We start from the raw sequence: 27,963 nt of genomic DNA on the forward strand, positions 1-27,963 counted from the left end.
TTTAGTATGAAAATTACGCATACAAAAACAGTCCAATGCCGTTTGTAATCCATTAGAACTGCGCAGGTGCAGAGTTACATTAAAGATTTAGAATTCCGAAATCAAAATGAAAGAAGGTCATTGGTCTCCACTCTACAACCATTTGTTTATTCAAATTTAGGTCTCGCTTGCCCATCTAAGTTCTAGCTTTCTCTCAAGGAATGGTACGATGTTTTTAAAAGGGTCTCAAAAATAATATTTTGCGCAATATATATTTGTCCGTGTCTGTTGAGGTACATTGATGATATATTTATTTAAAATGTTTGTACTTTTTTCTTTATTTAAAACAATTTTTTTACCCCTACCCTAATTCATAAATGATTTTACTTTCATTTATACATATTGAACTAAAAAACAAACTCGTGGCTTGTATAGAGATGTCTGTCACATTCTAAACATATTGTTTTTAATGAGATAATAACGTCAGTGTAGCCCCATAGACACAGAAATTCTATTTATAGACGATATTTTTTCTTCTAAAAATACCAATTGATAAGAATAGGGTAACCTATTTTGAGACAATGCTATGACATGATTGAGCAAGATTCAACTTGTTCTCAACAAATGACTGTAGAGTGGCTCTAATGACCATGTTTTTAGATATTCAACTCTTTAATTTAAGGTATCAGATGTACAAAAAAATGGTGCCTTGTAAGGTATACATTCTTTATACATGTACTCATTCGATAGGTATGGATAGTTTATAAAAAGGAATTGTTCAGTACTTGTTTAAAAAAATATAACACGTATAACCTTACATGTATTGCCTTTGTTTCTTTTGACAGCAGTTTTTGTCGGTGTTGACATAAACAAGTCGGTATGCGAAGTGTTTACATTTTAGTCCACATGTACAAAAGTTGGTTGTACATCCCCCTTAAGCAAACCCAGATCAGGAAGTTTGGAATTTGATAGGAAGTTGATGCTTAAAACATTTAAAAGGGTTTCCCTTTAATGCAAACTTGTGATTTTTTCATACTTTTTTTAGTAGTTGTGGTAGTCGATTTTGACAATTACACATTTACATGTACCCAATACTTTGGAGAGATCAGTAAAGTAACTTGCACTTCAAAGGTAAGCAATTATTTGTTCAAGTACCTGTTACGCGCAAGGTTGACTCCCCAAGATTAGTGATGTGCAAAATAATTTTAGGTCATGTTTCTTTACGACAGTACTGTAAAAATCCTTTGACCTAAAATCACTGAAATAATACCCTTGGAAAGAAAGGGTTTTTTTTTTAAATCATAGTATATGTTTATGTCTCGGCTTGTCTGTACAGATAATTTTGTCCGAACCCTTCCAGCATTCATGTCTAGACCATAACTTTTAGGTAAAAAGAAATACAGGGAGATATATTGCAAAGAATTCAATATTTAGTTGGTATAATTTGATGTCAAAAATGATTTTAAGAGAAATAAAAAATACTATTGGCACTGTGAAGAAAACTATCCTGATAGAAGATTGCCCAGGGGTTATTGTAGGTATAGAATTTTTTCAATGAATTTATTTATATAATATCACTGACATGTATGATAAAAAGGCAAAACATTATTATGTCTTAACAGGTTTTTTTCTGACCAATATAATAATAATTGAATACACCCGTTTTCATAACACTTTTCAGCAAAATTCAGTTTATGCAGTTCTTAATAATTGATTAAGCAAAGCAAGATTTAAGTTTATATTTTTATATCAGGTATAATTACTAGTGTGTAAAGGACACATTATAGTTGTTTTTTTTAAATGATATAAAAGTGTTAAGAAAATATTTTAGGGAAAGAATACAAAATAGAGAAATTAAATACATTGAATATCTTCAAGTTTTTTAAATATAATTTCATGGTTACTTAAATTATTTTTCTTTTGAACCAGTTTCACTTTTTCTGTATACAAAAATCCAGTATCTGTCCACTTATTTATTGAACATATTGATTCTTTTTTGTTATTGATAAGTACACAGTACATATACTTACATTCCTTGCTTTGTTTGTAAAATAAAATACCAATAGAATTTGGAATAAATCTTACCTTATTCTTATTTGAGGCTTCCAATCTCTCAAGAATGACCTCTTTCAGACCAATATATTCTTTTTAAAAAAGTGGTTTTAGCATTTCATTTTCTGAGAGTTTCAAGGCTTACAAATTTACCTTTGTTGAAATACCTTTTTATAAAAATTTGTGTGTTATTATTCTTAATGTAAGGATTAAACCATATAGGTCCATTAGGCACTTTTATGTTATGTTGGCTATAAGACTAAACAGTTTTAACCCAATCCAATAGAACCTCTTTCAAAAACCTCTTACTTATATTATTACAAATATCGGTAATAAAATTTTAACCTTTTTTCCCATAGAGTTTTTATTCTTAATCCCAGTCACTGGCGGATTTAAGGGGGGGGGGGCGTGGAGGGCGCACGCCCCCCCCCCCCCCTAAAATTTCCAAAGTATGCATGACTGTAGATGATTTGATTTTTACATAGAAAAGTTAGCATTTTGTTTTTCACTTTATTTATAATTATGCCTGACTCAATATTACACCTCATTGATACAATAGCCGTGCTTTGCTGACTGTAATTCTGCTGCTCTATAAACATCTATAAACATCTAATCCTAATGCATGTTGACAGGTTCTTATAACAAACCAATTAAACTGTTTTTAAAACAAGCAGTGTTGGTAATTTTATAATGGTGGCTGCATCAAATTCCCCAGGGCCCTGGACTTGGGGCTTCGACCATGAATCGACTGGAAATCCCAGCAGTTTTGTTTCAAGTGTAGACTGCGCTGTCATTTCCATATTGCGATGCAAGCAGAAATTTCTGAAAATATTTAAGATTTGATGCATCAGATATTTCTAACAGCTAATAGGGGGTTTGATACCGTAACGTCATTAGAATGTTGTAACTTTGATAACCTGGTTAATTTTGGGAGTTCATAAATGCCTAAAATATTTTGTTTTTAATCCAATACATGTATTAGGTATAAGTAACAATATGTGTCAAATTGTTATATACTTTTGTGTAAAGTGTACATAACTGAAAAAACCCCACTATTTTGAGCCTGGTTTTACCTTCAAAATACACGAAAACCCAGGAGCTTCAGGGGGCTTCGCCCCCTGGGCCCCCACAAGGGCTTTGCCCTGGACCCACGGGGGGCCTCAAGACGGCCCCCAGACCCCCTGCCTCAAAAATTTTATCCACGCCCCCCCCCCCCCCCCAACTACGAATCCTGTATCCGCCCCTGCCAGTTCTGATTCAAAAAGTTTCACCCACTTGTATTAAAGGTGATTAAAATTTGTATCAATGTTGATTTCATTGCACAAACAAATTCCATATAGTCTATCATTCTAAACCTCCCATGATCATCTAAAATCTTGAATTGTAATGGGTTTTTTTACCTCATGGACCTTGCCTCCCCATAAAAACCTGTAAATTTCTCTCAAACTGTTGCAGGTACTCTACACTAGGGTCTGGTATAGTTAATGTTAAGTGGTTAAGTTTTGGTATTATCAATGATTTAATCATTAATAATCTTCCCACTGTTGTGCGATATTTTAATTTCCTTTGCTTTATTAAATAGCTTATTTCCAAAAATGTTGATGGGTAATTTAGTTCAACCATTTAATTCACATTGAAAGATAAACCAGAAGGAGCAACTCTAAAAAATCAAATACAGTAATACACGCTAATAACAAAGTGCCATGGACGGGCGATATTGCTTCGTTATCAGCGTAATTCGTTATATTTGTCAAATTTACAACATGTTAAGTCAAGATTAATAAAAATCACTTCGCTGTTCAATTCGTTTTAAGCGTGTTCGCTATAGCCATATTTTACTGTAGCTATGAACAGACCAAGGCAAATCAGAAAAAAAATCGTCTCGAACTAATTGTGTTGCAAAAGTGAAGCAAACTATATTAACGATACCAAAATAGTCAGTTGTTCCTGGTATTGGCGTTGAAATACTTAAAAACCAAACGATTTGTCACATTTTTTTTTTAATACCTCTATTAATTAAGCCACAAATAATTAAGAACGGACGATTCCGGAAAATGTTCATTTAGTGTATATAAAATGAGAAAAAATGTAGAATATGTACAAAAACAATTATTCGGCGAGTTAAGGCTGGTGGAGTATACTCAGTAGGTGAACTACCGTATTTATACTATCTGAAAGTACACCTTTTCAATTTAAAAAAAAAAATAATGATAAGTGCTACATCGACTAAAGCATGAAAGCAAAATATAAGTAAAGTGATCTAAAGGTTTGTTACGCAACAACACAAATAAATGTTTAAATTTGACGATTTTGCCTAATTTCCTATAGATTAACCAACAGTGATTCTTTGGTGTAATAAAAAATCTAATGTTACATAAGTCTTCCTGGCTTACTGGATAAATCATTGGTCCCAGCGGGCAGGGTTCAATCCCCAGTGGATTCTTGATTTGCTTTTTAAAGCGCTAAGCATAGCTGCAGCGCTTTTTTGTCGCCAGATTTCTAAACCTACTTCCACTTTCGTTTTCGCGTTTCCTATATACCGCCACCTACTGGCGGATGCTGGAGAAGTCGTATCATGGAGAAGTCGTACTCTGTAAAAATCATAACTATGCAGTAGGGGGAACTTAATTATCTTCAAGTTATCCTGCATGCAGATGCATTTGTTCCTCCAGTATTAAATTAACAATAAGTTTCATTTAAATGTAATTATTATAATTATATCGGATACGGGTGCTCCAAAAGCCATGTCATAATGATTTATTTCGAGAAAAAATGGATGTTATATGCATTAAATTTTGTTTTATGAATTTAGTAATAATTGGAATAATTGTACAATATCAAGGTTTTGAGTGTTTTTAAATGTAATGTGTTACAGTTATGAACACCATGTTTTATATAAAAATGTAGAATTTATATATATAAAATTTTTCAATTAACACCGGGCCCTTTTCACGATAATTTGTGCTGCTTTTTATAAACATTATTTTAGGCTTTGTTTCCTGTATGCAATATTTCAGAAATATTTTTCTTTCAATTTGCATTGATATGTAATTTTATAATTATCCAAAACCAATGATTTGATTATTATTTATGAAAAAAATAAAACTGTCGAGTTACTTGAAATACTACAGTAAATATATGTAATAATCTTTATAAAATGATACCAGCTTACCTCATTTAATTTGCAAATATGATTTTATTAATGATTTAATTTATGTGCAGTATGGACAAATTACGCATTAATAAAAACACTTAGTAACAGTAAAAATGTGTAAGATTCAACATTGCTATGAATTAAATATAACTTTTAGATATTTAAATGAATTCGCTTATTATGTGATACCCATTATATTGGTATATATGAAATAAAACTTCTTGCCAATTTAATATTGCTGGATACCGTCGAAAATATACTAAAAGTTTTCTATCTGAGTTCAATTTTTCTAAAAGAACCCGTACCCTATTACATGGCTACGGGTTTTCTTTAATACGACCTTTGTTACGCTGGTGAAAACAGTTCCTCCATCCAATGGCAACTTCTCGGGCCTTTCCGGCAGACCTTGTATGTATTGCAGGTGTCACTACAGTATTAAAGTTTACTATATATCCCTACCATAAATGCGCATCTTTAGATACAAGTTAAAAATTCAAAACAAACTTCTGCGAAAATATTTTTGATATTTTTTAAAACAACACTTCTTCTCCAATTTAGTATCAAAAACACAAGCAAGACACGAGAGTTTTTTTTACGGCGAAGTTACACGTGTGCTTGAAAAGCACAAGACAACAAGCCAAGAACTTATCACCCCTCTTCCCATAAAAAACAACACACATCACAAAAAATGACCTAGCTCGCATTGTTACAAAACGTGAATAGTCAGACATCTTACACATTATTTTTTTTCATCCATAAAAAGGTAGCCCCTGTTGCAGGCGGAAACGGCCCAAATTCGAAGGAGAATTCGGGAATGGTTTTGCCTCAGCTAGGTTTAGACGTGAACCTAGTACGGTGAAATACTGTTGTGACATCTGCATAGGCGTCCATGACAACATCCTTTTAATAAAACTTGTTAAAAACACGATACTTTTTACGTCTGATGAGATGTGAGCTAGACTTCATCAAATTCAATGATATACCCTAAAATATACCTCAGAAGAGACCGTCTAGTTGATGCTTAAATGAAAAGAAGCGACTCCATTTTGATATTCTAACATCAGGTAATGTGAATACATTAGGGGTCTTTGCATGGTGTATTGTAAAAAAGGGCTGGAAATATTGTTCAAATACCAAATCTTATATTTTGAAGAATAAGTAGCATTCCCTGCAAGGCAGATCTGTCTTTATTTTCTTCACAAGAAGCACGCACTCTGCAGCTCTGCTAAACAGTTGCAAAATCTGTTTAAAACTAACAAGCAATATCATTATAAAATTACTACAAATGATATCGATTTCCAGAAATTGCTAAAATTTTAAAATCAAGCATTTTTTCAACATGACTTAAGGCAGATTGTTATACTGTAAATTGTAAATTTTGACTTTACAGTCAAATGGATAACCATTTATGCTTACATTTATTGCGAAATGCTTTTATTATGATTTTTTAAAAAGTCTGTCATCAGTATTTTGTTTTCATGTAACACGACAACATGCATTAATCATTAAAAAGAATTATGCATTCTATAACTGAGACACATCCAAATTCTACATCATTTCTGAATTCTGAGTAAGTGCATTTTTCTCAATAACGAGCAATATGATTCTTTACATGTATTTTAATATCAATCGATATATTTTTAACACTTTCTTCCCGACTTAGCGCTTTTCAGTACTTTCAGTACTTTGATTATTTCACATTTTAAACTCATATATAAAATATTTACCCCAAAAATCATCTTTAGGTAAATTCGTCATCTCACACATCTCACTACAGACTTTCTACCGTGTTTAGTAAGCCACGTTTTGTTTCCAATTTTTCTAACTTGTTCGAAATAGTAAATTCATGTTTCGTCGCGAGTAACAATATTTTGTAAATTGTCTTCGATATGTCAACAGCTTTGGAAACATTACGAATCGTGTATCTGTCATCACTTCAATTATTTCCATGAATTTTGAGACATTTTGATCTGACTGGTACAGATACAAGTCGGTCCGATTTTGCTTTTCAATATTTTTTTTCGTCCTGATCTTTACAACAGTGGTTAACGACTGGCTCTATTGAAGTGACTATTAGTTTAAAACTACGTTGAACTGAACGCTCGTGTTTATACTGTTTACAAGGAATTTATTAAAGCTATAAACTATCAAAATACTTTGACTGTGCACAGAACCTAAAACCTTACTCAAACATAACAATAATTGCGGAAAGGTTAAACATATCACAAGAAGCATCAACTAAGTTTTGTAAGGTTATTTAATGATAAAAAAAATTCTCATCACAAACTGTCATTAACATAACTTGTTTGAATTGTTTCCAAAGAACCAAAATAAGGGAGTTATTATTTAACAGGGTTCATTTTTCTTCACATAGGATGTGCCGATTTTGATTGAAGTGACAATTTTTCCTTAGCCAATAGGGTCATTTTTCTACGTCGAATCGGTCATTATTCTTCTTAACACCGCCAGACAATTTATACACAGTAGTAACCACTGTTGTTTTTTGTCATTAAAACAGAAAAAAAAATCAGTTTATGTTAATAAAAGATTGTAAAGCAATTAAATATGTTATTAATTACAGATGGATTCCGTTGTTATGCTATTTGTCCTTTATTTGTTGAACTTATTGAATATAACTCAAGGTAAGTCCAATTGAGGTAGGTCTTGTCGCGTGTTTAAATATCTAAAAGATTGTTTAATAAACAAGCAATCATGCAATTGACTTTGCTAGAAATAATATTATTAAGACAGTATTTTTTTTCAAATAAATAAAACATTTCTCATAAAACATTTCTGAGAAATGTTTACTTAAAATGAGTTTGTTTACAAAATAAGTGTTTTGGCTGAATTGTTGGGCTTTTAATTTCTATTTAGGTCAATGTATTAGCAATGGTACATGTGTCTGTCACTGTGAAAACTGTACTAACGGATGTACCGCTTGTTTACCTGGATGGAGCGGATCAACAACAAATTATTGTCAAAAATGTAGGGTTTGCATATAAGATATATCAAAGCAATAAAATTGTATATGGTGATAAATATTATGGTTTAAACATATTTGTATACGTTTAACAACGAAAACACGGCGGCGTAGAAGGGCCAGATGAGAAAATAATAAATCTTATTTGTTCGGATGAATAAGTTATTTGTTCGGACAAATAAGTTATTTGTTCGGACAAATAAGTTATTTGTTCGGACGAATAAGCTATTTGTTCGGACGAATTAAGATTTGTTTGGACGAATTAGGATTTGTTCGCACGAAGAAATTTTTTGTTCGGATGAATTAGCTATTTGTTCGGACAAATATGTTATTTGTTCGGACGAATTACGATTTGTTCGGACGAAATAATATTTGTTCGGACAAATTAAGTATTTTTCGGACGAATTAGGATTGTTCGGACAAATAAGTTATTTGTTCGGACGAATTAGCTATTTATTCTGACGAATTCGGATTTGTTCAGAGGACTTTGCTATTTTACTATTTGTTGGAACAAATAAGAGAGAGAGAGAGAGAGAGAGAGAGAGAGAGAGAGAGAGAGAGAGAGAGAGAGAGAGAGAGAGAGAGAGAAATCTCATAATCATGTATTTGCAGATGTGAAAAATTTAAATCAGTTTACGAGATCATGCGCAGATCCAGGAAAATTTCCCCGTCAGGGTTTGGAGGGATTAAAGATAATTTTGCCCCCCCCCCCCCTCCACTTCCCTTGAGATCTCGAGATACATCCCCTGGAGATGCCCATTCTAGGCAGCGCATATTTTTATTATTGTAACTAACAAAAAACAATTCGCGCTATGCCATAACAAATAATATTACTCCCGCCATTATATTTATCGACATGCAAAATTTTTACAGATTTTAAGACTACAGCTTATATTCTGGCAACAATATATGACAGATTTTGTATAAATATAGGGGCATAGAAAGATGTTTCATACTGTGGCAGCGAAATTGGTCAATAAATGGGGGGGGGGGGGGGGGGTTGAAACAGATTTAAGTTGTTATTCTACAGTGTGTCAAGTTATTCTTGAATTTGATATATCATTGGGTCCCTTATTTGATGACACTATATAAGAAACCAAGCAAAGTTGTACTTTATCCTTATTTCTTACCTTTGACGACATGATATGTGTATCTAATCAAGATAACGCAACTCACATTTATATTAAAGAAGTTTATGTGCATCAACCGTATCCCTTAGAAAATTCAATTTTTTTTAAATTCACATGGTAAAGTTACCCAAAATAGGCCCAGCCCCCCCCCCCCCCCCCGGTAAACATAGATATCCCATAGAACCCCCCCCCCCCCTCCGAAACATTTTCTGGATCCGCGCATGTGCATGTATGACAGTATAAGCACCATGTCCACGTAAATTTGATTCAACTTATCAATCTCTGTTGATATTCAAAGACGTTCAAAATCCTTTAATGGTTTTCCTTGAATCGTGTGCTTACATGTACATATTATATGTTTCTAAGTTACAACTTGTAATTGATCATCAAAGCTGAAGAACAGTTTTTATTCAATGTCGAACCTATGTAACTAATGCACTGCTGATTCTCAAAATACGCCAGAAAACATGTATATTTACCCCATTTTTGACCGTGTAAACAATAAAGTTAACACTTCGCCTCTCCATTGAACAAAAATCGCCATTATCATCGCCGCTCCAATGAATATAGATCACCGTTATCAGATTTCGATTCAGTCTTAATTTTTCAAATTCATTTTTTGGCAAAATTATTGGGGCGGGTACCGCCTTTGCCGCCCCTATTCAAACATCCTTAAAATACCAGTGACTAGTGCATGTATAACATGTAGGTGCTATCATTTGAAGGAATAACAACATTCAAGGAAAGGCTCGGGGTGTCTTGATCACAGACCCTCTCCCCCTTCATCCTCTTCAATATTGCCAGATCAGATAGTCTTGTAAATTACTCAAAAAATTCTGTTTTTATATACAAACATAATGTATTCGTCCGAAAAAATAGCTAATTCGTCCGAACAAATCCTAATTTGTCTGAACAAATCTTAATTCGTCCGAACAAATAACTTATTTGTCCGAACAAATAGTTTATTCGTCCGAACATATCCTAATTCGTCCGAGCCAATAATTTTATTTTTTTCATTTGGCACTTCCACCGTACGAAAATGTACAACATATTTTATAAAATATTACGTTTTCTTTCAGCGAACACTTTCTTTCAATTACTTGCAATGGATGAACTCTTTGACGGTGATTCAAAAACTTCCAAAATATTCAAAGGTCATGACCCATATATTCTATTTCAATTTAATACTTCTGCAAAAATTGATCAACTAGACATAACCCTTTTGCTAGGTAGGTATGCATAAAGTATTTATACTAAAGTGAATTTTATTAGATACCTCCTCACATCTTATTAAGTAAATGTAATTTACATATTTTGGTAGAATATGGGATAAACTACACAGTTTCTGTACAGCAAATTCCATATAAATTTCTTGAATCGGAGATTTGCGACAAATTCACACACAGCGATGTTAGTACCGAGAGAACTGTTACAGTGACATGTAACCGACCACTTCATGGAAAATACATTGAAATTGTTGCCTCGAGTCCCTTAGAAACAACTCTACAAGTGTTTGAAATTGAGCGGTTCGGTATGTTCACAACTTCTAATAATTTTTTCGTTATATTGATGATAAACTATACGATCCCTAATACCGTTTTGATTTATTATCACATGTTTATCTCAATATACGGCGGATATCACTCATGAGATAAAAATAGAGGATATCTATATTTTGCTTTATCCAACAAGTTGAAATGGTGTATATATTCGCGAGGCTTGCCGAGCGAATATAACATTTTAACGAGTTGGATAAAGCACAATTATTGATGTTCTATTTATCTCATACAGTCAGATTTATATTATGAGCTTTTGAGACAGCCCCTGATATGACCCGAATTGATTTTTTCCAAACATTAAACGGTGTTGCAACGTTGTGTCAAGCGGTTATTGTGACCTTGCGCAATTCAATTTAGTACGTCATTTCGAAGATAAATCGACCATTTTAATGTAAAGTAAAAACTTGAATATGAAATATAAGCTATATTTGGACGAGGGTAAGAAAACGTGACAAAGCTAGGGCGAGGATTACCGAACCTTCTTAACGTTTTCGACCCGAGCCTAAATATCGCTGATATTTCAAGAAATTTATCGTGTGTTTTGTTTACCCTGCAATATAATATATACAGTTGTTATTCATTCCAATCGTAGAATGTTCAAATGGCACTTTCGGGGAAAATTGCAGTAAAATTTGCCCAGACGGATGTAACAAACAGTGTGATAAAAATACTGGTGACTGTATTTGTATTAGCGGTCGCTGGGGAAACTCTTGTAATCAGACATGTCCTTCGTTTTGTGATAAAAATACGTGTAATTCTACCACAGGCGATTGTAATGATTGTGTTCTTGGATATTATGGAGTGAAATGTGACAAAGAATGTTCTTTTGGGTGTCAAAATATTTGTAACAAGAAATCGGGAATATGTTCATGTAAATCAGGATTCTATTTGTCAAATTGTTCATTGACGTGTCCATCAAAGTGTTTAAATAATGAGTGTCATCAAGAAAAAGGAACTTGCCTGGCATGTCATAATGGAACATATGGCGACTTTTGCAACCTGAATTGTTTGGGTGATTGCAACGGTCAGTGTAATAAAGAAGGCATATGTGGAACCTGTGCTAACAATAAATATGGTACTTATTGTAATCAAACATGTCCTGAAAATTGTGAAGCAGGGGTTTGTAAAAGAGGCACTGGTTATTGTGAAAATTGTAAGATAGGTTATATGGGAGAAAAATGTGATAAAAGCTGTCCGGAACACTGTGAGATTTGCAGTCAAAACGGTTACGAATGCAAACGATGTGTTGATAAATGGTTTGGTGTTAAATGTGAGTTAAAATGTCCCACCGGTTGTGGTGAAAATGGGTCCTGTGATATTGAATCAGGTATGTGCAATGAGTGTCCTGCTGGATATTATGGGAATAAATGCACTCGGCAATGTAGTAATAATTGTGCCTCGAACAAAATTTGTGATCAGAGCACGGGGAACTGTCCAAGCTGTAAAGCTGGTTGGTATGGACTGAACTGTTCAGAACACTGTAACAGTAATTGTATGAATTCAACATGTATTAGCAATCAGTCATGTACGTTTGGTTGTAAAGATGGATGGTATGGTGCACAATGTGATTATAAATGTGGCCGCGCTATTCGAAACTGTGGGCAATGTGATTTGATAGAAAATGTTCCGGTTTGTCGACATTGCAGCGATAGATGGTACCTGATGGAGACAAATTGTTTCGAATGTCCTGAAAATTGCTCTTCTTGTATGTCAGATGAAGAATGCTTGGAGTGTAAAAACAATTTTTACCATGGCAAGACTTGCAACTCAACATGTAACACAGCCTGTATAAATAAGACATGTGACATGACAGGGTATTGTAAAGAGGGATGTGAAGACGGTAGATATGGCGTCAGATGTGACCAAAATTGTTTGGAACATTGTAAGACTTGTCACAATTTAACAATGTGTTTGCAATGTGAAGATGGATATTTTGGGGAATCGTGTCAAATGTGTCCTAAAAATTGTAAAAAATGTGAAAATTATTCAACTTGCACACAGTGTAAAACCGGAAGGACTCATAATAATGGTAGTGTTGAAGAAAACGATCCTGATGGCAGTAATTGTAATAATCAACGTACGTACCATTTTTTGTGTTATACTTTTATCGTGAGAAAATGATTATTTATTTACTCTACTGAGATCAATATAGCATTTTAATTCTAATTCATTTAAATTTATATTTCAGTGCCATCAACTACACATACATTGATAGCTTCCGTCGTTCCAATTCTTTTAATGATTGTAATATTAAGTTCAGTGTTTTGCTTGATAGTTGGACAATTGAAGCAAAAATGGTACTTGTCATCACATTCATGATATTTTAACTTCGTTAATTATATGTGTATTGTTGAAGATATTTTATCAATGCTGATTTGATTTAGGAAAAACAGAAAAAGTTTGATAGTCCAACACACAATACAACCACTTCTAAAAAGAACAGGTAAAAAACGAAAACACAACTTAACAATTAAATTACACCAGAGACATAAATAACAGAGATTGGCAACTCCGCTATTAGGGTGTTTGTTGTTGAAAAATGTTACGGGACCAACCTTACTTTGAGAGCAACTTTTTAGTAAACCGAGAAAATGATTTTAAACCCAAAGTATACTGTTTTTATGAAAAATAGGCATAGGTTTTAGACAATTTTAAAACAAAAAATTGAAAAATAAGATTATTATATAAAAAGTATATTAGCCAGCAATAAAACATCGGCGAAATCTCGGACGACGGGTAGGCAACTGCCTCCTAAAACTCCTCTTTTAATATTGTTTATATGACATAAACTCAAGAATATATAATATTTTTAATGTTTTGGTAATAGGTTTTCGCTGTTTATTATTCGATATAAATGTTTATTTGAAAGATATACTGATTTAAACTGGGAATACTTTACAATAGGGACCGTGATATTTTGATCACTTGCCAATCTCTGTTATTTATGTCTCTGATTACACACTGACTACATTTTCTAAAACCTGCATTTTTTTTAATACTGAAGGACACTGTTATGAAAATGCTGGGATATCTGTTTATAACACTCGTGGATCGCAGGCACTTCTTGAAGAAATAGATCCTGATGAAAACTCTAACAACACCGACATAGATGAGTTTGAAAGTCATAACTACGTAAATGTGACCATGACACGCATTTCTGTACAACGTCTGTGGGAATACAAGTTGCAAAATACAGCAAACGATTCAATAAATACAGAATTTAAGGTTCATTGAAATTGTGTATGCAGTTAGCGATTGTAACAACTGATGTAATACAAATGTCTATTATTCTTTATTTTGCAAGTATTACGGTATTTCCTGAAAAGGTTTTTTTTAATTCAGAATCAGCCAACAGGACTACTTTTGAAGTGTAAGGAAGCCAAGAAATCTGAAAACAAAAAAAGAAATAGATACAAATACGTATACCCCTGTAAGTACTGTTGTTCATTATAGTTTTCTTTTACAATATATTGTTACAAAGATTAATAGAAGCAAATGTAAAATAAATAATGCCTTGTACTTTTTTGTGCGGTAAGATGAGAGTAACCTTATTTAATTAAGATATGCGCTTAAATTAAATTAATTTTTATTGATATAACATCTATTATAGGCTGAAAGTTTTATCTTAATTATTAACTTCAAAATACTTGAACCAATATCATTCTAAAAAGCAGAAAAATATGCATTGTATCACCATACAAGGAGCTTCGAATTCTTTCTTGACGCTGTAGTTTAGGTCGTCATTACTTTGTATGATTAACAGTTTTTAAAACCTCTCAAATAAACATTGAGAACTACAGAGATAAGATGCACACCGTTTTTTCAACTATTAAAATTTCAAGTAGAGGTACTAGAAACTATGCTTATACAGTTAAACACGCTTATAACGAAGTGCTAGAGACGGGCGATTTTGCTTCGTTTTAAGCGTAATTCGTTATAGCCGCATGTTTAAAGCCCAGCAGGAATGAAAATCACTTCACTATAAGCATCAGTTTATTGTAAGTGTGTTTACTATAAGCGTGTTTTACTGTATAATGAAAAGTAAACAGAGTAGTAAAACTGATTTACAAGTTGTTTCAATATTTAAGAAGGCTATGTCTCGTTTATTTATGAAGAGAGTCGGTAGACAAAGATTAAAACTAGAGTCTGATCGAAAAAGATTTCACTTAAAACGTCATTTGTGTTCTGTTTCAATAAATATCAATTGTTTTTCCGAAAATATCCTGATTGAGGAGACCGGATGGTTAGCAAATTAACCATCAGTTCTGCCTAAAATTTTCAGAGAAGATTTGTTAAGCTATAAACTGTTCTGTAGTGAAGAATAATTGTATAGTTTTAGGTTTTATTTTTGAGTATGTATATCTTTATACAGATCTCTTCCTCTAAAGGACATCAATACAATCTAACAATGGCCGGGACCAATCAGCCCTATTAAACATCTATACTAAATCTGTATTATTTTAAAATAATAGACTTAATAATAGAATTTTTGGGCTTAATACTGTGAAATCGGAAGAGTACTGACTTTTGTTTTTTTATATTTTGAACATTATTAGTACTTGAAGATTACCAATTTGTTTTTATTTTTTTCTCAATCAAGCTTCGCTAATTATTAATCAATGAAAATTCCTTAGAAAAATCCGGAAATCATCTGGATTTTTTGGATTTTACAATCTTGCGCATGTGCATTACATTCACGCTAAATCACGGGAGGCTTTTCCACAATATCACATTTGCATGGATACTCAGAAACGATAATACAATACGTTTATATTTTCATTGAAAATTTGCTATATTCCAAGAGTTCCGAATGTCAACAATATGAATTAAATTATTAGATGAAAGGTATTTACAGCCTCGGAATGGTTTGTTATGAATTTGACTGTTATTTGCAATGCAGCTTCGATAATTTTCTCCAAAATCGTTTCGGAGCGATTCTGCAATTTTTTGCTACATAACGGGTATATGAGAGGCATTTTACGTTTGTAACTGTGGTGAAAGCCTGTCTCGAGACACAATTAGATTATTCTAACTGAGCAGAGTGTAGTGAAATTAATAGCAGTATTGTAGGCTTAAAGCTTGGTTATGTGAATGTCAACAATACGGTGTGTCGATGTATCTATTTCGTGAATGTCCGATATCATATGCAATATATCAACTTGTGCACGCACGGGTCAAAGTCTAGTATTTCTTATTTTTAACATTTTTTTATAATATTACCCCATACATGTATATCCATGGATTTTCTGCACGAGTAGACGACTTTTTCTAACATTAGGTTAACCGTTTTATTTTAATTCTGTTTAACAGATGACGCAAACAGAGTTATGCTTCCACCAGGTGAAAAATGTAACAACAGCTATATCAATGCTAGTTACATAAATGTAAGTATGATTTATTTCTTCAATACTATTGTAAAAGTAGGTGTATTCAATTTTTATAATAAGATACAATTTTAGAATACATTTATCTTAAAAATAATACTTTGTATAATTTTTATGAGTTGATTTTGTACAACATGGTACAAATACATGTATGTATTCATTATCGACAACGAATAGATATACATGTACAATGTGTTAGAGACAAAAAAATATATTTTCAGGGATTTGAAGCCCTTAAAGAATATATAGCATCTCAAGGCAAGTTTATGTTTGAATAAAATTTATTTCATTTTCATACAATGCATAATGGGATATTTGTTGTTTGATCTTAGTGTTTACTTATTTGTTTTGTTAAGAATCAATCAACATGCTTATAAGTGTATTTCGTTCCTCTATAAATAAATAGTTTAGGTTAACCGATGTCACACTGGCACATTTTCCAAAAAATATGTATTCCCTTGGGTATCAGAACCTCAATTTATAAAGAACTGTTTTAATATTGAAAATCGTAGTCCCGGTTTTATTGTGGTTCTGTCAGTGCGTGTATATATATATATATATATATATATATATATATATATATATATATATATATATATATATGGACCTCATTTCTAACTGACAGGTCCATTTACTGATGAAACAGTTACGGATTTTTGGAGAATGGTTTGGAATGAGAACGTTAATACAATTGTTGTCCTGACTAATTTGGAAGAGAATGGTGTCGTAAGTACATTCATATCCCAAACGCAATAACTGGTGTCTATATGTTCCTTATTATGAACATTAATATAGTCATTTTTTTTTTAAGAAAAAGTGTAGAAAGTACTGGCCAACTACTGAAACGATGTATGGAGACATACAAGTGAAGACATTATCCTCGGATTCCTCTTCTTGTTACAAAGTGCGTCGCTTCCAAATTACATTGGTAAGAATATAGATTAAAATGAAATTTAATATACATAAAATGTAATAACAGTTCTTTGAGATTTAAAAAAGAAATAGAGTTTCACTTTTCACAAATAAAGACAAATCTCTCTCTCTCTCTCTCTCTCTCTCTCTCTCTCTCTCTCTCTCTCTCTCTCTCTCTCTCAACTTAACATGTTTATTTTCCAACAGGAAAATGAAGTTCGGACCGTTAAGCAGTTTCATTTTACTGCCTGGCCAGATAAAGGTGTGCCTAGTTCTGTCAATTCTATACTAGATTTCAGGAGAAAAATCAGACGCAAGGCAGACATAACAAGTCCTATTGTTGTACACTGCAGGTACATGTAGCTATCAATACTTTTGTGCATAAAGAGAAAAAAGGAAAGGGTCCCCGTTTAGCTGATTTTTAAAAGTTGCTGAAATTTTCATTTTGATTCTGTGATTTTGTTTTTAACTCAAAAATTTATTTCTGTCTGAACATCATTATGATTACAACTATATTAGTTTGAAATACTAAATTTAGAGTCAGATATAAATCTGACACTAACAAAGCTTCCCTGTGATATCACGCTCTACTCAGCTGAAAAAAAAAGTTTGCACGATACGGAAAGAGAAACATGAGTGTTTTTCCTTTTTCCTTTTTCCGAGCCAGCTTGTAACATGTATACGTCAATTGTATATGATACTTATCATAACCTAAACAGCTGTGAAGTACTTGTGACATCCTCGAACATGAAAGTTGTGCAAAAGTTACTTAAAAACACTTCTGAAATAATTTGTCTATTCTAACTCTTCTAGCAATCGGATTTCGTAAAAAAGTATGGGTATTTTTACACTGCCGTGAGTTTCCTTGATAGGGGCTTTTCTTTACACATGAAACTGAAAGATAATTAATAGTAACTAATACATTTTCAACAACCGCGCGTGTATGAAACAGGATATCTACTCATTTGCATAAGGTGCCAATTAAACCACTGAAACTTGCAAATTTCCTCAAATATGATGGGTTAAACTCTGTCCGTGTGATCATCAATAATTGTCAATTTGCACTCTACATCATCGTATTGTATGAAATGTCATTCTGAGAAATATTTTGTGTTCGGTTTCTCACACTATAACGAACTTTTATAATAAATTCTCAATAAAATACTTTATAAATCAATAACGACTGTTTTAAAAGCTGGAATTGGTAGATGTAACTTACATGTATCTTGTGCACATTATTATCATAACATTCTGTTTTTATGCCGTAAAAAAAGCATCTGTTGATAATAACTTTTAAACAGCCCATAAGCTACGTTAATAAATAAAATTATACGAGATATATTTGATTGATAAAATGTTATTTAGTATATTATTTGTTACAAAACAATAACTATTTGCACTAACGATATTTAATAATTCTCGGTCAATCTGATCAACGATGAAAAATTTCTTAGTTTGATACCCAGTGTGACGTTAAATAGATAGGGAACATTTACTTTTAACTCATCAGTGAGGTTTTTGTGTAAAATAATTGCATGTTAAGAATAAACCAGGTTTTTTTTATAGCAGCTTTTCCTCATTTGTAACACCCCCAACACCGGGAAAATGTTTTAAAGTTGACCATAAATGAGTTTACTCTGGTCTCGTCATCATCTGAATTATATCTAACAACAAGGTAACAAGAGGCCCAAGGGCCACACCGCTTACCTGAGGAACAGTGGGTATGATGACTCTTAAAAATAGCTTTATGGAGTCATAACACAAACTATCTGGACAATGTAGTATAATACATGTAGATCCTGTATACCCTGTAAATGAAAATAAATCTATTCCCCCCCCCCCCCCCCTCTTGATATTCCTATTTTTATAATCATTAGCCCCTTTTCTAACAGGATGATTTTATAGTCATAACACATGTTAAGCATTGCAATTCTTAAAAGAAAATTCCAAGCAATTGTTTATATATGTGATATAAACCTACATCAAAATCTGAACCCCTTGTGAGGCCCAAGAATCGCCAAGGAGCCAAAATCCCAGCAAATTTAAAGAATCACCAGGCTAATTAGTTTCTAAGAAGAAGATTTTTAAAGATTTACTCTATATATTCCTATGTAAAAACTCGACTCCACCCCATTGTGGCCCCATCCTACCCCCGGAGGTCAGGATTTTCACAACTTTGAATCTACACTACCTGAAGATGCTTCCACACAAGTTCTTGGCCCAATGGTTCTTCTTTGAAAATGTCAAAAAAAATTCAATAATCCCTAATTAACTCCCCTTGAAAAAGGACTTGGTCCTTAATTTTCACAACTTTGAATTCTCGTTGCCTATGGGTGCTTTGTGTCAAGTTTGGTTAAAATTGGACAAGTAGTTCTTGAGAAGATATCGAAAATGTGAAAAGCTTACGGACAGACAGACGACAGACAACATGTGATCAGAAGAGCTCACGAGCTTTTAAATCAGGTGAGCTAAAAATGACTCGACATATATATTTCCTTTGTTTAGCGATGCACAGGCTTTGTATTGAATATAAAGCGAGACTACTCGAAATATCAACAACAACTCTACCTAGATCACGAAAATTGTTGACCTTTATACTAGTGTTATCAATATTTTTGTTATGTTTTAATGATATAAATATCTGAACGTTATGTATTGCAAAATATGTGTTGATACTCTGTTCCTTTACCGTCGAATTGGACATAGAATGCGTGTTATCTTTTTTTAACAAACTATCAGCGATGTGTAAAGTGACGAACAATGGCCGTTAAGAAGCAGTCTTATTATGGTTTTATTCAACACATTAGACTCTGATCCTACAGTAATTCATTACAAGCTTTTCGATTCTTAAAAGCATGTGTTTTGTTATTTCCGGGGACTCTAAGTATTCAATCATCTCGCGGTGTCCTTTTTCAACAACTTTCACTTCGAGTTACGATTTTAGCATTACTCCGGTCTTCAGTATTTAAAAACTTTACCTCGCAGTTTTTGCTGTTTATTCCGATCATCTTTCCAGTTTTATACATGTAAAATCCAACATCTGACATCTGTATGACGACTTGTTTCTGCCTTCCAATATTTTTTCTCCGGTTCAGTGCCATGTTGGTTTGCAGACGATAAATGTTTACCAAAGGAGAATAACTCCAAAATTAACATCGGCGAAGGCAAAATAAAAAGTCGGAGAATCATCGGAAGATTTTTAAATTCTCGTTATCGTAAACAAATAGGCTTTACTTTCTTTTCAGAAAAAAGGATGTTGCGATGGCCATTTTTGCGAACTCATTTATTGCACGCGACTGTAGATTTCCCCCAAAATGGGATATCACCATCACTTTGGGGGGGGGGGGGGGGGGGGTAGGGGGGGTAACGATTTCAGAAAAATGATTATGAACAAGATGGAGTTAAAATGATTTTTTTTAGCACTTACAGGTTACATAAATTATACTTGCTTAACACTGCACACAAAAGTGTATCCAATTTGTAAATATCTGACAGCAACTGGTATAGAATATGCTTGCTGTCTCGTCCATTAATGCTTTTCCTACAAAAATGTTTAATCTAATGACATTGTCTGTCTGTTTTTGAAGCCTTGTATGGGCTTTTTTATATAATTTTAAGTACGTATTTATACTAAGATTGTCACAACAGAATGTTGGGTCAATAAAAACTTGAATCATCTCCATCGAAGCTAGATGATAAGTTAAATTTCAAGGTATATTTTTACCGCTAGATACACAACATTATGATAAAATATGAAAGGGCTTGTGAATGAATCATTGGATACAATGTAAATAGATTTAACCTGTGCTCGCACATGCTGATCGAGTAATATAAACAAACCTTGAAAACGAAGATATTACAAGTTTTGCTACAACCAGACCCTTTAAACAACCCCTTTCTCAAAGATTTTTCCAATAGGGAGTACATGGACAAAGACCATGAAAGAGAGTACACCTCCCCTGGGTTGAATGGTCTTCACTCTCTACCCCATTCCCGGGTATTCTTTTCATATGCATTAAAATAATAAGTGAGAATAATGCAATAATAGACATTTCTCTTTTTTTGACCGCTTGTCGTCACAAATCAACACACAATGTTTCAAACTAAAATATGATCCAAATACATGTCATAGCCCGATGTGACTACGCCACTGCAAGTAGTTATTTCGATAAAAAAAAAAAGGGGGGGTGTGAAGAAATTAATTTTATGTTTTGAATGTTTATTTCACTATTTGTGTATATTTTATGAAAAACTTCCTCCATGTTATGACTCTAACTAAACCTACACGACCCAACCGCGAAATACAAGCTTATTTATAAATTTTAAGAAATTGCTGTCGCATTGTCGTAGCTATAATTCTAGTCATAGTTAAAACTTTAATAATGATCAAATAATAGTAGATTGTTGCCATCATAAAATAACTTGGTATTCACATTTGTTTTAAACATTCAAATTTAAAAATGACTACCTATTGATCAAATAGTGTTGTAACTGTAGTTAAAAAAACCGATGATTAAGAAATGAAAGATATTGGAAGGCCTTATTGTTTTCTTCTGTTCATCATTTTATGATTGAAGCAAGGTGATACTGTAGATTGCTTAATTTTTTTTTAAAAACCTGTATCCAGTTAATATTTGTTTAATTTTTTTAACTTAATGTAAGATATTTTTCTGTTTTAGTGCTGGTATTGGCAGAACAGGAACATTCATTGCCCTCGACGTCTTAATTAACCAAGGACAAAAGGAAGGGAGTGTGGATGTTGTCAGTTGTGTAACCAACTTGAGGTACCAAAGAACACATCTCGTACAGACCGTGGTAAGGAACCCATTCTCACTACGGATCTTTCAGGCACTTTAATAGAACGAGAGAGAGAAAGAGAGAGAGAAAAGATACTATAGAAATATCTAAAGATATGTATTTCTTACATCTTCTTAGGAGCAGTATAACTACCTGTACGGTGCTGTAACAAAAGAACTAACTGGAAAAGAGAGTGGAATACAGGAAAAAGAATTCATGACATATTACAGTCAGATGAAACGCATAAATCAGTCCACAGAAACAACGTTCATTGAAGAGGAATTTAATGTAAAGTTTAAGCCAAACAAAACTTTTTCCATCTGATTATTAATCAAGCTTTCAGTGATTTGAGGTTTAAGTAGAAAAATTTAGAATTTGCATTGCATAAATTCTTTGCAGCTGATCTCGGGGAAATTTTTTCATGAATGAATTATTTTGTCATTTTCAAAGTTGATTGAGAAGTTGGCTCCAGACATAGATGAGAATCGGTATCAAACTGCAAAGGCTGTGAATAACAGACATAAAAACAGGCACAGTAACATCCTAGCAGGTAAAGTATTTCCAATCAACATCTAACTATCGTTTGCAAAGGGTTATTTCCCTAAACAATATCAGCTGCCCTTTTTATACTTCGAATTATAGAAAAAATCGATCATGATTATAATTAAAAAAAGTGGAAAAAGTGACACTTTTTAATTAATAGTCTGTCCAGGTCACTACCTTTCTCACTTTTCGACGAATTTTTACGAAATTACACAAACCTTTTAAAGACATACAATTGAAATCGATATAATAAGGGAGGTGGGAATCCAAGATTTCTTCATTGACACTTCATCTAATTTTACCCAGATAAATTAACATAAACGATAACACATTTCGTACAGAGATTTATAATGGGAAATGTTTACATCATTTCTCCATTCGGAATTACTCAAAACACCATGCTAAATTTTTCAACGTTATTATCAGGATATTTTCATGTCTTCTGCAATGCACAATCCCTATATACTTTCTATTTTTGATAGTCTTTTAACAGTGTTTATTTGATATATTTTAGATGACAATTTTAGAATATATATTAATAGACGAGACGGTGACTACATAAATGCCATTTCGCTCCCAGTAAGCACCAATTTTTTAACAAATTGTTATAATATCTTTGCCACTCATATTAAATTAATTGCAATTGTGTTAGAAAATCGAAAAATACTAGCGTTTATATTGGCTATATTTCGGACTTTGTAGAGCGCTCAGCAAAACTTTGCTTACATAATTACTCATACGCCATTACCAGAAACTGTTGATGATTTCTTTTCAATGATGGCTGACCACGAAGTCCTTACCATCGTGCAATTAGATAATGACGCTGACGAGGTAAGTAAACATTTATTTGTTTAGTTTCACTCTATTTTTTAACTTATTTTGTAGCGCGACCAAGCGTGCGGTCTTGATTTTCCATAATTGTCTATAAATTTTAATTCTTCGTTAATTTCCTTCTTTTGTATCGTTAAATAAAAGTCCAATTATCTTTTTACAAATTTATTCCGTTCGTACATATTAACGATTTACACAAACACATATCAGGTCACTTTCTAACTCTGACTCTCGAGCTACCGTTTTTCATTAACGCTTTCACCCATATATATATACATAACGCGGGCAGCTCCACCGGAACTGCTAGTACCCGGCAGCTGCCGAGGAGCTGTCGGTCAGTGATTCCATAATATAATTATACATGTACATGTTTTTATGACAAGCAAATCACTTTCTACATTTTCTTTTCCCAAGATATCGCTGTATATGCATTCTATGCATGATTTTTTATGTATTCTTTGATCAACCTTATCCTGGAATGTTATTTTATTGTTTATGTTTATGATACTATTCTTACATACTGTTTATGTAGATGACATCTATGCATGTATGCATGGTTAGAATCCGTTCCCATTGATGTATCGGATGTTTATACCTCTATGATATCTCTAGGTAATGAATGAACATATGCATTAAAACTTGTTATTGTTTTCTATGGATTTATTCTCTATATAAAATCTAAGCTACCTTGTCTTTAGCTATCTTTTTGCTAACTGGGACTCTTAAGCAAGATTTAAATAATCAAATTGTTTAATTTCTATTAATGACACTTTTTATTACCAATAACAGTAGTCATTTTATTAGACCATCAATTTCACAGATAGTTACAATTCTTTAACATACTAGTTAACTTTAACTGTTTAGATGAACGTGAACGAAAAATTAATTAAGTATTGATACAAATTAAGTAAACTATTAATATTCATCAAAGTACTGAAGTACTGAAATCCAGGCTCTTTTGGTGTGTCTTTATGCATATTGTGTAGTAAAAACTTAAAATCAAAATCTCTCTCTCTCTCTCTCTCTCTCTCTCTCTCTCTCTCTCTCTCTCTCTCTCTCAGAGAGCGACCCAATTTTGTAAGCGGCTATAAACAAAAATATGTCTGTCTAGTAGAAAAAAGTTCAACAGTTGCTGCCTTGAATTTTGCAATAAGCGTTATATTTTCAATCCCCATTTCTTCAACGCACAGCAAGGTACATGTTGTTCATAGAAATTTATGCGCATTGTATATGACTGTCCAAAATGCATAGTCTTGTTTTTAAAACACGTTACTAATAAGTTGTTAATAACCAAAAAAATTATAAACAATTCTCTCGAAATTAAAAAAAAAAGAAGCAGAATGCCAACACTTTTTACAAAACGTGGCTCCATGTGTAACTATTTGGTATAGGGAAGGCTTTTACTTTGTTTTGTTTACTTTTGAAGTTGTGCTATTTATAGTAACATTGGTGATTTGCCTGCCTACAGGCAGGACTCTGTTTTCAGCAGAGCCCGGCTAATAAAAATTGATACATTAATTCAATTGTGTAGAAAATTGTAAATGAATTTATACAATGTTTTTGAAAGAAATGAAATAAATTTTGTAATTCAAGATGTATTTAAATCTTATAAATTTTATTTAGGTCTTTGGAAATCGTTGTCAGAGTAAAGATGAAACGTTTATTCAAAATTCGTTTGAACTGAACCCGCAAGAAAAAACCACATTCGGCAACTTTGAACTGTTGGCCTGCCACTTTCAGGATGATCACGTATATTTTTTGTTATATAAAAATCACAATTCTTTTTATTTAGATCTTGATAAAAAAAAATATGTAAGGTAAATTTCTTTTAAGGCCTTAGTCTCAAGACATGTGAAGCTGTATCGAGGACGCTTCTGGAAAGGTAGCCATGTTGTTCCTAACGATTTACAACCAATGATTTCTCTCGTCGAGACGATTCTAAACCGACGTAGAGAACAAATGGAAAATCCAGTGGTTGTTGTGTGCAGGTATTTTATTCCAATTTGTCATCCAAAGACTAACCTCTCTTTATCTCTTTACTCTCATTGAAATTCAAAATAATAATAATGAAAATTGATATAGTTTTCGTGTTTTATTTTTTGACAATAAAGACAATTGCTACATGTATGTGTCATAATGATATGATTTGCATCCCCTTTGACTTATGTAAGACGAAATGTACGTTAACTAACGATGTACTTATATCCCAGGGATGGAGCTCAAAGAAGTGGGTTATTCTGTGTGTTGGCTAATCTAGTAGAACAATTACAACTCTCTGGTTCTGTGGACATTCTACAAACAGTGCTGAATGTACGCCACCGGCGTCCACAGATCATTCCGTGTTTGGTAATTGAATGGTTATATTTCATGCTTAACATACATGTAATCGTAATGATGCAATCGGATGTTAATATTTACCGTAAATATCTCATGCTTATAATTTTAAGCAATTGTTTTTAGAAGCCGATTCTACTGAAAAGTATACTTTTTTTTTTAATTTCAAAATTATCTTTTTATGTTTCATAATAATGCATTTTCAGGAACAGCTGGATTATATTTACGACTTTATAAAGAAATATCTTGAGTCTGGAAACAAAGTTTAGTCATCATATTTTTCTTTTTTCTTATTATATAGCATAAAAAAAGTTACATACAATAAATGTTTACCACACTTTTTGAGGTTTCTTACGTTTATGGCTTGTTTTGAGTCTTGAGATTTTTGTATTATTATTATAATGTTGAATTTTGTTTAATATTATGTCACTTATTTAGTTTGTCTCACATATACGTGTTCAGCTAAAACTGCAAAACAGTGATAAATTTATATATTTATAACATGTTTATTTTTGTTTTCTACTTACTTGACAATGTATAATAGGTGTCGTTTTTCATTTATCATTATTTCTGTAGTTACTTAAAGATATTAAAGTTTATCTTGCATAGGATTTTAGCTGGACAATACTCTTCTCAGAGCCATATAAAATTAATCCAGAAAATTAATTTAATTAATATATATAAATATTGTCATCCTTACAACTCCAGGGGTTCATAGTCCACTCGTGACCATGAACGTCTCACGGCCACGAGAGTACTAAGGACGTCTGACGTTGTTGGGATATAATATCAATAACAAAAGGATAATCAAAACTAAGTGATATTATTACATTTTGATAAACCTGTGTTGATTGTAAATGTGTTCTCACAATACCGGTAACTTTCTATCATAATGCTTAGTTATGTCATATGCATTCGAAATATTTCCTTAGCATGCCAATTTAACAACAACAAATAAAGAATTATAATAGTTCTCTATTAAGGAGTCTTGTAAGAAATGAATAATCTGAGACAATAATTGTTGTTAATATCCAATACACATTAATAGTTTTAATTTTTCTTCGTAAAGATAAACTAAATTTTATTTTTTTCCATATATCAAATGTACTTTAAGTTGAAAAAAATTTAAATTTCTGACACTTAAAAAAAATAAAGTCCTTAAACTACAGATCATATTACATACAATGTTTTTTGCGATATTATGATCATGCAGCAAAGTTTGCAAGTCGCTGCAAAATCAGCTTCATATGCATGAAGATGGATAACTCATACTTGGATTTTACTGAGTAGTACATGTATGTCGGGATTATCTTAACTATGAAAAAAACCAGTTAAACAAATAAGGATGCTGGTGGATAATGTTTATTTTTTTATTTTTTATTTTTTTTTTTACATAATTTGAATGTGAAATAACTTTTACAACCCGGTGAAATAATGTGTCTGCTCTCATTATTGTATTATTTTTTATTATTATATTTATCACTGCTTTATTACCATCATTCATAATATTATTAACTTGATTTGATTCATTTTTGATAAGCATTGAAGGACTTATGTGCGGTATGGTCAAATATCTGCCCCCGATTTCAACCAATTTTTAAATAGTATCGTATAAAAATAAAATCTTCACAAATCATTGTATAAAGGATGCCTATAACTTTAATTTTGATTTTAGTCATTATTGCTCATTCGCTGTTTATCTATGACGTCACCAAAAATGACCTAATTCCCGCAAATTTGCAAACAAATGAAAATAAAATATTCTCATTTTTGCTCTTTATTTAGCATTCGGCGCAGGTCTGCTCGAGTATGATTTTATATATGATTTTCTTCAGATAGTTATACACATTGTACTAAAACATGGTACTTAAGCAAGCCTGCGCTCGATGTTTCCAAGTCGAAAAACCATCGGAAAACACCCATAATTTGCTACAGAACATCAATTTATCAGAATAATGCAATCTTCATGACGTCATTTCTACATTATGACGTCACTGTGGTGATAACCTTTCACACCTTTATTTCCATTATGATTTTAACTATCTTTCACCTTATTTTTAAAGCTCTTTCTAAAACTTTGATTCTAGGGGCAAAAAATGCATAATACCGCACATAGTCCTTCTTTTCTTTAACTTAACTGTGCGAACCGCTAGATTTAAACCAAAATCAAACATTTCTGAAAATGATAATCATATTTTGCGTTATATTTATGAAATATTTGCTGAAAATTCCCCGTCATCTTTTTTTTCACATTTTTATACATTTTATACAGATTGTTATTTATTCAATAAACAACATATTAAATTCC

General features: G+C 32.4%; 1 protein-coding gene across 3 annotated transcripts; it reads left to right on the plus strand.

Annotated features, from left to right (window-relative positions):
- The first annotated feature begins 990 nt into the window (after window positions 1-990).
- LOC128165326 (uncharacterized) lies at window positions 991-27,963 on the plus strand. Of its 3 annotated transcripts, XM_052829744.1 has the most exons (24): window positions 1,094-1,110; window positions 7,767-7,827; window positions 8,060-8,170; window positions 10,375-10,524; window positions 10,617-10,826; window positions 11,447-12,931; window positions 13,043-13,151; window positions 13,239-13,297; window positions 13,859-14,079; window positions 14,197-14,284; window positions 16,165-16,238; window positions 16,460-16,496; window positions 16,864-16,964; window positions 17,050-17,166; window positions 17,358-17,503; window positions 21,830-21,965; window positions 22,086-22,235; window positions 22,398-22,497; window positions 23,005-23,069; window positions 23,193-23,321; window positions 24,945-25,070; window positions 25,155-25,309; window positions 25,532-25,667; window positions 25,862-27,963. In XM_052829744.1, exons 2-24 carry the CDS (start codon window positions 7,767-7,769, stop codon window positions 25,922-25,924), a joined length of 4,029 nt encoding a protein of 1,342 aa, XP_052685704.1. In that variant the 5' UTR covers window positions 1,094-1,110; the 3' UTR covers window positions 25,925-27,963. The 3 variants fall into 3 exon arrangements, 2 of the variants coding, with proteins under 2 accessions (XP_052685702.1, XP_052685704.1); XM_052829742.1 differs by lacking the exon at window positions 25,862-27,963 and having other exon boundaries at window positions 1,091-1,110; window positions 25,532-25,853; XR_008241046.1 differs by lacking the exons at window positions 23,005-23,069; window positions 25,155-25,309; window positions 25,532-25,667; window positions 25,862-27,963 and having other exon boundaries at window positions 991-1,110.

Source organism: Crassostrea angulata, chromosome 10 (genome assembly GCF_025612915.1).
Source record: "Crassostrea angulata isolate pt1a10 chromosome 10, ASM2561291v2, whole genome shotgun sequence".
NCBI lineage: Eukaryota > Metazoa > Mollusca > Bivalvia > Ostreida > Ostreidae > Magallana > Magallana angulata.

Coding starts and splice junctions, on each gene's coding strand:
- LOC128165326 (XM_052829742.1), top strand. CDS start 7,767: ATGGATTCCGTTGTTATGCTATTTGTCCTTTATTTGTTGAACTTATTG. Junction 17,504..21,829: donor CCTATTGTTGTACACTGCAG/GTACATGTAGCT, acceptor TTTCTGTTTTAG/TGCTGGTATTGGCAGAACAG. Junction 22,236..22,397: donor TCATTGAAGAGGAATTTAAT/GTAAAGTTTAAG, acceptor TCATTTTCAAAG/TTGATTGAGAAGTTGGCTCC.